The sequence below is a fragment of the Talpa europaea genome, assembly GCF_964194135.1.
Source record: "Talpa europaea genome assembly, chromosome: 13".
NCBI lineage: Eukaryota > Metazoa > Chordata > Mammalia > Eulipotyphla > Talpidae > Talpa > Talpa europaea.
In genome coordinates this window covers 20,194,283-20,206,543 of record NC_140080.1, presented here as the reverse complement: position 1 = coordinate 20,206,543, position 12,261 = coordinate 20,194,283, and the positions used below count along the sequence as shown (strand labels likewise).

The following is a 12,261-nucleotide window of genomic DNA, read 5'->3' as shown; positions in this document are numbered from 1 at the left end:
AGAAGAATAAGTTTAAGTATTTTATAAAAGGAAATTTCTGAGATCATTATTTTTTATAATCTTTATAATATATAATAAATCTTTACAATAATAATTTTATGATGATAATCCAGTAATATTTAATAAAATTACCAACATGTTGGAGTTCTAGTGAGACTTACCTTCCTGGTTTTTAGAGGCCAGCTGCCTTCTCCCTGTGTGTTTATATGTCCTTTGCCATGCTACATGCATGTGAGGTCTTCTCTCCCCACCTTCTCTCTTTCTCTTCTCTCTTTTTTTTAAAAGATTTATTTATTTATGCATACAAGAACTGGGGTACAGGCCAGGAGTGAGGGAGCCTGAGAGGACCCACCAGAGACAGAGTGGGGAGCAGAACAGGCAGACTGACTGAAATACGCTGCTGAGGGGAGCAGCGGGCGAGACAGGAGAGGTCTGCTGTGCCATGTGAGTAGCTCCCTGGTAGGCCAGGAATTGAACACATGCTGCAGAGGCTGCAGACAGCTGCAAAGTGCTGAGCTTAACCCCCTGCGCCACCAGGGAAGCCCTCTTCTTCTCCCTTTTTAAAAGAGCAGAACCTCACCCACAGTGGAGAGGACATATACTTTTTCCCCTAATCCCAGTACTAGCTAGACCCTAGGTCCCTTTTTAGCATCTTGCTCTTAAAGAGTATCTCAACCTACTAAGCATCTTCAACTGTCATCCACTGACTAAGCTTATTAGATTAACATATCCTGTACAGGACTACATTAGTGCCAAAGCTTGTCGAAGCCATGTCTGAACTTCATTTGCCCTTTGGACAGTGAGCAGGGGCAGCATCAGTGTCTAATTATGTTTCTTTAGTCTGTGTCATGTTTGGTCACGCACAGTCTTAACTTCATCCCTCTCCTCGCCAACCAGTACTGCTAAATTCCTGACATGTCTTCATCCTCCCACCTGTACCTATTAATAGTATTGATGCTACATCTGAGTGAACAAGATCACTGTGTCAACCAAGGTTAATATTGATGCATGAGGATACCTTAGTTACACTCCTCACTTCCATTTAGTTCTCATTCTACTTTTCCTATAATTAGGATTATACCAATTTTTGGTTTCCTTCTATTTTCATTCCTTGTACAATTCAAGTAGTGTGAACTTCAGTTGACTCATCTGTAATATGAGTCAGTAATACCTACATCATATCATTATCAGGAAGATTAAATATGATGATACATCTGTAATGCACTTATCACAGTGTCTGGCATATACTAAGCACTAAATATATGTTTGTTTTGACATATGACCCCTAGGAACCTGCATTTTCTAATCCAACATGAATCGAAACCTCAAGTTAAAAATACCAGTTCCCACGCTTTCCCTAGCTGTAAAAGTCCAGAGTTTATGGAAATAGATTTATGGTCCTAAGGCAAAACAGTATTTAAGTTTGTGCCAGGCTCTATTTTTCTTGATTTTACCAAGGATATTTGGACAGTTACAGTATATTGGCTGTCCAGCAGCTGTGCATGTTACCTGATAGCACTCAGATTTTGTTTTGATGAATTTTATCGAACCTGTTATACTCAGTGATGAGGGATTCTGTCTTCCTATATGTGTGTTTGAGGTGGGAGAGAAGTAAAGGGGCATATTGCCTAAACAATATCAATTGGATGCTCCCTCCTTAGATGTGAATTTCAAGCAGAAAGATATAGAATCGAAAACAGTTAGAATGGTCCTCCATCCCAAAAGCAGTCCCTGGCCATACAGGTCCAGTCATCTGACGGTGGCAATGACCCTTCTTCCCAGACTTTGGAATACTTGGGATTCTGCCCAGACCAGGTATCATCGCGTGTGTCTCACTGGGTGTTCACTGCAAGTGACCAGTGTTGTTAGCAGGCTTTCATTCTTTGGCTCAGCTCACCACTGTGTCTCCTACCTGTGTGACCTGTGTGACCTGGCTCTGTCAGCAGGAACATTTCCTTATGTAACCTTGGCTCTGCATCCACAGGAACATTGGCATTTCAAGCTGGAGTTCAGTCCCACTTCGTTTCTTGGTCTTTGCCCTAATGTAATCTCAAATATAATCTCTATCTCATTGTTACTGGCAAGGTGCCTGGGTTCAGGCTTGTATTCTCCTTTTTGACAAAGCTGGCCACACCTGCCAAAGCTTTGCATTTCAGCTGCCTGGAGACACCAGGAATAAATTCTGTTATCTCTAGTTACTACAACTACTTGAGTACTGAGAGATGGGGAGCCCTTGTTTTCACAAGCTGCTTGGTCAACCTAGTGCTGGTCTTGGGCTATTAAAAAGAATACAGTTGTCAAGTATCTGGGCAATAAGACAAAGTTGCAGCCCTCAGTTTCCTCCTCGTACTTTGAACCAGACATTAAGCTCTCATTTGAAATTCATCAGTGGTGTTACACAGACTCTCTACAGAGCATGGTTGCATGGTTGCAAAAAGGAAAATGAAAGCTGACTTTAGAGTTCATTTCCTTGATATCAAAAAAATCCATTATATGTGATTGTTATAATAAATGCTAATTTAGTAGGCTGAAAAAGCATGTAAAAACAGTAGTTTAAAAATAGTCTAAAAACAAATAGTCACTGACAGATATTAGCATGATGTTTAACAGGGAAAGAACAATGATTTTATCCTGCATGTATAGTCAGAGAATTTTTGACCATGTATCGTTAATGAGATCTAATGGAAAACATTTGCAAAAACAGGTTTGTTTTTTGTTTTTCACTTTCCAGTATCCACATTGTTAGTGGTAGTAGTAATATCATTTTTCTGAGACATTATATGTGTCAATGTGGGATAAAGCACAGTGAGTAATTATGCTGGAGCCTAATCCTACCATCTCTGATATTAATATAGATGAAAAAAGAGACTGACTGAACAACCCATAATCCCAAACTGAGATAAGAAAAATCATCGTGAAGAGGTATTTATATGGATATTTTTACCTCAGACCACTGAAAAGTCCCAGAAACAAGCCCAACTCAGGTGCTGTGAGTACTGTTAACCCCATACCACAAATAGCAGAGCCTTTGCAAAAAAAGAAACAAAATGTCACTGTATTAGTGTCCTGTTGTTGGCATAACACATTATCATAAACAAAGTGACTTAAAACAATCCCAATGTATTACCTTATTGGTCTAGAGATTAGAAGTCCAAAGTGTTCTCACTGAGCTAAAGTTAAGATATTGGCAGGACTGTATTCCTTCCGGAGGCGTTGAGGGGAATTCATTTCCTTTTGTTTCCCAGCCTCTAGAGGTGTCTTGCGTTCCATATCTCATCTCTTTGTTCACCATCATGTCACTCCAAATTCTGCTTCCACCATTAAGTCTCCTCTAAACCAGTTATATTCACTTCTGTGAATGCATTCAGTTCACTAAGGGTAACTGTCTCAGAATCTTTAAATTAATGTTAATGTAAAGGTCCTTTTGTTTCATCAGATAATACATTCACAGGTTCTAAGTATTAGAATGTGGACACCTTAGTCTGCCTGCCACAGTTATAAGTCAAACGGAGTTTGGTTTTTTGTTTTCTTTCAAAGGTCAAGTCTAACCCTAGTTGCTGAGATTGGGACCCAATGTTTACAAATGTGACTCTTAGAATAATTTTATCAGTATCAACTACAAGCCTTGCATAATAGTGAATGAGATAAGTGAAAGTAACTACTATTGAGGGCCTAACTACAGAGTTCTTGGGAACTTTCTAGAAAGTTCTTTTTATTATCAGGTAGATACATTTTTTCCTTTTCATAGAAGTGAAAACTAAAACTGGGAAAGACTTTAAGCAAAATGTTTGGGTCACTTGGCTAATAAATGGCAGAACTAGGATTTGAATACAAGTGTGTCTGACCCCAAAGGCCATGTATTTATGCTGCTTTTCAGGATGTGATAGGAGAGCCAAATAAAGAGAGCTGGCACATACTATCAGATACTATCAGATAACTTACTACAATACCCCTCCCTGACATGGAACCTGTTTAAGCAAAATAAGAAAGAGAAAGAAGGAAAGGATGTAGGGAGGAGTACAGAGAGGGAGGAAGAAAAGGGAGGGGAAGAGGGACTTAAGTAGTCACATATACCAAGATGAATTAGAGCTACTGCAAATCTATGTGTATGGAAAAGTGTTGGAGAAGGGGTCCTCCCCTGATGGTGCAGTGGTTGAGCGCTGGGCTACAAAGCTGCCCACAGCCTCTGCAGCACCGGTTCGATCCCCGGCCACCGGGCGGGGGTCCCACATGGTGTGCAGACCTCTCCTGCTGTGCCCGCTGCTCCCCTCAGCAGTGTACTTCATCAGTCTGCCTGTTCTGTTCCCCGCTCTGGCTCTGGTGAATTCTCTCACCCTCCCACGCTTCTGACTGTACCCAGTGCTTGTATAAATAAATAAATGAATCTTAAAAAAAAAAAGGGGGGGTTGGAGAAGGACAAGCTGAAGGAAAACCATAAGATCTTTTTATAAGCACAGCTTCAAGGATTGAAATACTCAGGGGAACAGCATCAAAGAATTACTTCGGTCTGTAGTCAGAAACTTCTAGATCAGCTCTTTTCCAAATGTCAAGTCCCAAAGAATGGGAGGTTCTTTAAACCAGAGAAGCAGTATATAATTAGCTTGGTGGGATGGATGGGTGGGTAGGTAGGTGAATGGATGGATACCTTTTCAGACACTTACATAAATAATTATTTTTAGTAAACATCAACTCTTAGCTGCTTACAATTCCATATGCCAGTTTTAACTCTTCAACTGTTGGTCCTTGAGGACTCAATAGGAAGGTGCATTGTTTGGCATTAGTGTGCATTCTAACATGTCCTCATTAGACCTGGCTTTGATAAGAGGGTGTCAGTCTTGTTAGTAGGTCTGCCATTAATTAGCAAGAGTGGTCATGGCTTGAGAGTATGACTTTAAACTGCCTTGTCGTATTATACTTAACAAAAATTCACTTTAAAATATATACTTGCAGGACTTTCAAAAAATATGTCGTCCAATTTCTACAGATAGTCTCACATTTATCCCAGAATTTAGTCAGATATATTTAGCCTACATTATTTTATATCTTCCCACTGCCCCCAAAACACACCTTCTTAATCTTGCTTTCCCAAACTGTTCCTTTCTGCTATGACACAGCTTATACTGAGAGATATAATAAGAGACAGCCCCATGAAACTCATTCTAATAACTACAGTAGGAATACATTTCAAAGATGACTTTTACTCCATCACATCATATCTTCAACATGAGAACCCAAAGAACAAATTTCTTTGATTTAAAAGGAAGAGCTATACTTCCTTCAAACAGCTTTTCATCTTACAGATGTTATAGATTACTTCACTATTATATTTACTTCTGGTACTGATTTCTAGGATGTCTTGAACCAACTTTGTACCTGATTTCTCGGTGGATCATATACCTATGACATGCACATTGGTGAACCATCTCTGGTATAATCTGGTTTTATTCTTAATTTCCTCCTTTCATATTATTGTGTTATAAGTATTTTCATAAACTGTATTGATTGCTTTGTTTATCAAACAGCATAGAAAACATGTGACCAAAATTAAGTTTCTGTTTGTCTGGTTCTTTAGCACATTCTGTGAAAATTGATAGGGTTTTTTTTCCCCCTCAGATTTGCAGAGTAGTACATTTGGGTTAGTCTGACCTAAATGTAGCACTCCTGAATTTCATACTGGGGTTTCCTGAAGGGCACCTCCAGGAGAAATGCACTCATCCTCGGGAGCTGCCAAAACTGAGGTGCTGGGAAATCTACATAAGTGCTAGTCAAGAGAAATGTGTTATTAAATTCAGATAATTTTCTCAGAGAAAATGAGCAGTGTTTTAAAATACAAGACCAAATTCAAAACAAGCAATGGCCAAGCAGCCACTTGCCTACTTACGAAGGTGCTTTCCACATTTCTGTATGCAAGGTGCACTCCATTTCTGTATTGCTCCAAAATGTGTAGTATTAATAAATGTGTAATAATAGGAACTTGTTTACTTAGCAAGCATTAATGATTTACCCAAGTGATATGAACTGGAGTCACTAGTAATTGATAAAAATTGCAAGTACAAACTGTCAATTAATTACACGTTGAATAAATATCATAATAGCAGCAATGAACATTTATTGAGTGCCTTCTGTCTACCTGGTGCATACCTTAGCTAATGATTTCATAACTCCTGTCAGTAGCAACTTTTGTTAAGTCCATTTTATAAGTAAATATAAAAGAAACCTGATTTACATCTGAAGAAGATCCGTTGGACTGAACTGAAGGTATTAAATTATTAGGGTAGTCAGTCAGGAGGTTATTATAAGACAGCAAGTACAACATGGTGGCTAGAAACCGAGACATGAAAATGGAGGGGCTGTGAGGTGTTAGATTCAGAATGTATTTTACTCCGTGTGTGTGTGTGTTGGGGGGGCGGTTATGGCATAGCATTTTTCATTTGCAAAACCAGAAGTTTCTCAGTAGGCAAAATGAAGGTTGTCAAATATCAAAAGATCAAGATTTCAAGTCCCTCTGTCATTTCAAACCATGCTGAGGGTGAAGTCACCCTTTTTTTCTGAAGATTGGATGCTACCCACCTAGGCTGCCTTCCCACAAAGGGTTGTGATTTTCTTGCGGAAGAGTAGAAGAAAGCTACCACTTCCTATAGATTCTGCTCCTTGTTGCTAAAAGCCATGTCAGTCACCCTTAAAGCAGATCATTATTCCCTCTGACTTAAGTGTCACAAGGACAAGATGGTAGAGAACCAAAACTTGGAAATAAATGAATGTGCCAAAAATAACTATCTTTTTACTTTTCCCTTCTCTGCATCTTGTTTCACTTAATAGTAAGTTTTCATATGTTAGGTAAGTAAAGTCAGAGATTCTAATAACCTCAAAGACATGAGGTAAAAATGTGAGCATGAGGTAAACAATGTGAGCACGAGCTGAAATCTTTGTCAGGGCTCAGGCATAAGGAATGAATTTGTTGTGGGTTAACAAATCCCTGTTCCTGAAAAAAAAATGTGTTTCAAAATAACCTAATATGGTATAGATGTTCCGGTCCCACCAGAGTTCTAATTCTTATCCTCTTCGTCTTGCCTCAAACATATTTTCTACCTTTATGATCTCTTGAATGTGGTCTCACTAATAAGAGTTTCCCATATGTCTCTGTGCTGTCTGCACGTAGATTATATGTTTTATGTATTCTCTAATGTGGTCTGAGACTGCCACCAAACTACTGGGCCAGCCTGAGCAAGACCCACGATGGGGCAGGTCAGTCATAAGGTGTCACTCTAAATTTGTAGCAGTCTGAATTGTAAATGTGTGTATGTATATTTGTGTGTGTAAAATGTATTCTTAGGTAACATATGTTTGTAATGTGTTACAGAGTTTATATTACGTATAAATATGTAATTTTCTGTGTTATCCATCCATCACTACCACCAGATTTATATCTTAAGTGTTCTGAAACTAATTGTACTTTAACCACACTTCTGGAGCCTGAGTTTATTCCAAGATCACTCTGTTTCAAACACACACACACACACACACACACACACACACACACACACAAAACACTTTCAATGACATTCTCTCTACGTTGACTCATTAACAAACAAATTCAACCATCTTTATCTCCAAAAACCTGCTGGATCCGTGTCCTATTCAATTTATTTTTGTTGATCTCTGGTGAAGTGAATGGATTTTTTTCACCTTTAATTCCAGCTCTTTTTCAAACTGTACACTGCCAGATCACTATGAAGCAGATCTTGAAAAATCTTGAAAAATCTCATATGTTCTCAGATTAGATTATGGGAGCAAAGCACAGGAAACGAAAGATATCTCTATCTTTGCAAGTTAAAGATCTGAGTGTTCTGAAACTAAATCCAGTTTAGCCACACTTCTAGAAACTGAGCTAATTCCAAGATCACTCTGGTTCAAATCATCTTCACCATGAGTCTCTGCATTAGAACAAAATCCCTAGGATACTTCCTCTTTGACCACTGTGGCCACCTTTCCTGTTCCCCAACCAACTCACCACAATTAACACAAACCATACAATTATCTGGAATGATATGAATTGCTCCAGTAACCCTTGAACAAAGTTAGCTCTCTATATATCTTCAAGGTTAGCAGTAAGAGCAGCTTCCTACCATTACTACTTTCTAGACATCATCTTCTCTATCTGATCCGCCAAACCTTATCCTTTAAAAAAAAAATCCCTTTATTAAATTGCTAAGTTAGAAATACCAGAAAGGTTTCTATTTTCTTGGGCACTGCCTGACAGAGGTCTAAAGCAGTGCCTGAAATGAATACAACTCCCTGGGGCTAAATTAACATTCAAAATTGACTTTTTAAAAAATCATCTGCTTTTGCATAGCCCTTCTTTTGATAGTGTAATTTCTCCTCAGCAATTCACTATGTGGTTACCTGGTACCATCATTTTTTTCCCTGGTTGCTAAGGACAACTTCACCCATTATTAGAATAGCAGTTCATGTTCTACACCCTTCTCAAACCAGATTTCCCAATCCAAATTGTCTTAGCCTTATGCCCAATTTAGTGCACCTTTCCTTCTGAAACATCATATATTGGAAGATGTTTTGAAATTAGAAATATGGAGCGTGTTTATTAGTTGTACCATAGTGTGTAACCTTGGACAAGATACTAAACCCATTTAGCCTCAATTACCATAGCTGAAAAGAAGAATAATAATAAAACATTTTTTCTAGAATATTGTAAAGATCAAATGATACTAACCATTATGAATTTATTGTTTTTGTGGAAAACTAGTTAGGTTATTTTTTAAGTAGGTGGAACCATCTTCAGTTCCTCCTCTCAAAATCACCAGTATAAATGGTATTTTGGTAAATGTTTAATAACTGCCTCTCTGAGGAGGGCAGGGGAATCATGATTCCTAGAATTTGCTACTTTCCATATTATAAATACTCCCATTATGACGAATTTCAAGCTACCAGTGTGACATCAACCTTCTTACAAAGTTCCTCATTATTTAAGAATTTACTGTTGAACACAGCACTTTTTCTACCTGCATTATTACCATAATAAAATATTTCTTATTAATATATGTTCTAAAAAAAAATTAGATTTTGTTCCTTTACTCTTTATCAGTTCAGGATCACCAAATACTCCTTCCTATAATAATGTCCCTTTTCCTATAAGCAAAAATAAAAAAAATAAAGTCCTTGTTTAATTTTCCTACTAGTAAAATTGTTCTCTGATGTCCAGGATACCATTTAATACTAATTTAATTAGCTCTCAAGAGTGTAAAGGCTGTGGAGTATATGTTGGAAAGATTTACAGGTAATACAAATATTTAAAGTCAGAATAGTAATAGAATTTACAATGCCTGTAAAATTAGTACCAAATACAAAATATCTAATATTAATATGTATTTTTAAAATATTAACAAAGATTTCTGTGTTTGGGATATTAATGCATTTACTTTGTCTTTCCTCAGCTGACAGTTCTCTTATGGTTGATGTTAGAACAAGATCATCACCATGGAGAGACTGTATTGGCAACATGCCCACCGCGCCAATGCCTACATGCTTCTGAGAATTGATCTGGTTTCCACTGACTCTTGGAGGTGGGAGTGCCAAGGGAATTCTGGCTGACTCAGACCATTTCCAAATTGAAGGGCTTTTAGGCATGTAATTTCTGATCTGCTTATTGGTTTGAATTAACTCCACTGCATTCTTATACATTAATTTGTTATTGTTGTTTTAAGATCCTTACTGCTACCTCAGACCTACCCCATATTAGACTTAACTCCTTAGATAAGTGAACAAGGGGTGGACAAGAGCAGAACCTCAGAACCTAGCCCAAATGGAAATCATATTACCACACACTGATAAAAACAGTATCGACATCTCAAACCATTAGGCATGTTATCATAAGATTATCTATTTGTGGTCTGAGTAGTACTATATATTCATCTTCTAGAGGGAAAACAAAAAAGGTTAGCACAAATTGATATTTTAATCTATCTCCCTTCACCTCTATTCCAATCAACATTAAGGGGCATAGTAGGAAAAAAGATATATGATACAAATCATCACGTCAAAAATTCATGCTTAAAATTTGCTTTTAAGAAGACTCTTGAAAGTAGACCAGTGACATTTTGATTACCTTGGAATGATTTCTATTGTACATTCTTCACCAAAACCTTAATTGTTATAAAAAGGATAAAGCTGGCTGCGTAGAGAACTTACATCATGATGTGGTTCAGCACAAAGAAATGGAAAACAGCTATAGCATATGGCTATGTTCTTCTTATAATTTATATTTTCATTGAAAAGTATATTTTTGAGGCCGTCGCAACAAGGAAAGAAGAGTGCAGGTTCACTCTCCTATAGATATGGGACGCAGAAAATCAAAACGGAAGCCACCTCCCAAGAAAAAGATGACTGGTACCCTGGAGACCCAGTTCACCTGCCCCTTCTGCAACCACGAGAAGTCTTGTGATGTAAAAATGGATCGTGCCCGAAACACCAGAGTCATCTCTTGTACTGTGTGCCTAGAGGAATTCCAGACACCCATCACTTACCTGTCAGAACCAGTGGATGTATACAGTGATTGGATAGATGCCTGCGAGGCAGCCAATCAGTAACAACAAAGAAGACCCTCCCACACTATGCAGCCCCACCTATCAGGGACCCACCCAAAGGGTACCAACCCAGAGACATTCCAAGGTCCATGGTGTGGGTCCAGGACTGTTGCAGCCTCTGTATGTGTGTAGAGTGGGTGTGAATGTGTATGGCTGCAGGTATGGCTTTGGGGTTTTGCTTGTGGGCATGGAATGGAGCTGAGGGGTTACTGGGCCCCAGGGGCCTGAACTGCCTCCCTTGGCTCCAAAATCCTTTTACATGCTCCTTCCTGTAGTCCCTGGCTCCTGGGGGCCTTGTCCTGAGATTCTAGAAAGGGCAAGTCCAGCAGACTGCCCACCTCCCCAGCAACTGGTCCATTTGAACTGGACTGCCCGCCTTCATTTCCATACTTCCAAGGCCTGTGGCCTAGGGTTCAAAGCCACAGTCCTGTGAGCTCCCTCACAGGGTAGCCCTGTTCATTTTAGTTGCTTTGTAGAGGAGGGAGGGACTGGGTCATGGACGACTGTGTGTCACAAGCCCTTAAATAAAGCAGCAAGGGAACTCCTAAAAAAAAAAAAAGTATATTTTTGAGAACATAAAATTTCTAAATTTTATGTTGAATGGATAAAATGAGAAACTCGTTAAAATATAATTTGAAATATTTTGGAAGAACTTGAACTTCTACTTTGGTTTTTATTCAAAAATACCTCAAAATTGTCAATAACTGACATTAGGAATTTTATCTACCAGTTTTCTAATACTTGGTTAAATCTCTATCAGACAACAAAGAACACTATTAGGAGGGTGTGAAATCCCCTAAAGTGTGGGTAGAGTGATGAGCTATACAGAGTACCCTAATTGCTTCTAGGAATCCTTTATGGATGGATCATCTAAATAAAATTATCTCAAGTTATTTTATTCCATCCCTGTCAGCTTCTGAAATTAGACCAATATTCCATGCCTGTCACTCAGCTTCTGTAACTAACTTTTTTTTAATTATCCTAAATTTACCAACTTCAAGGCATAAAGCTGCCTTATACTTTTTGGTTTTTTTTTTTTAAGATTTATTTATTTGTTTGTTTGTTTGTTTGTTTATACATGCACTGGGTACAGTCAGAAGCGCGGGAGGGTGAGAGAATTCACCAGAGCCAGAGCGGGGAGCAGAGCAGGCAGAAGGACCGAAGTACACTGCTGAGGGGAGCAGCGGGCGGCAGGAGAGGTCTGCGCGCCATGTGGGACCCTCCTCTGGTGGCCGGGGAGCAGCCGGGGATCGACCTGGTGCTTCTGAGGCTGCGGGCAGCTTCACAACCCAGTGCTCAACCGCTGCGCCACCGGGGAGGCCTCGACTTTAACTTTTTGAATTGAAATATTTACTGAAATAATTATAAATTCCTAAGCCATTATAAAGAATAATACACTTTTATATTATTAAAAATAATATAAAATCAATATATTTTATATTATTATAAAGAATAATACCTTTATACACTGAAATCCCTTATACACCATTCCGTTTACCCCAATAAACCTTTTTGCATAATTACGGTATACCATAACCAGGATATTGACATTAATAAAATTTGCCAGTTCTATTCAGATGTTCTTAGTTTTACTGTACTCGTATGTATGTACGTGTGTGTGTGTGTGAAAGAAATACTATATATTTTATCACCTGGGTGT

The 12,261-nt window shown here is 38.5% G+C and overlaps 1 protein-coding gene across 1 annotated transcript; it reads left to right on the top strand.

Moving 5' to 3' along the window:
* Positions 1–10,352: 10,352 nt before the first annotated feature.
* Positions 10,353–10,604, top strand: LOC311182743 (transcription elongation factor 1 homolog; the record flags this gene model as incomplete). The annotated part of the gene is made up of 1 exon (XM_084251784.1): positions 10,353–10,604. One exon carries the CDS (start codon positions 10,353–10,355, stop codon positions 10,602–10,604), a length of 252 nt encoding a protein of 83 aa, XP_084107910.1.
* Between the last annotated feature and the right edge of the window lie 1,657 nt (positions 10,605–12,261).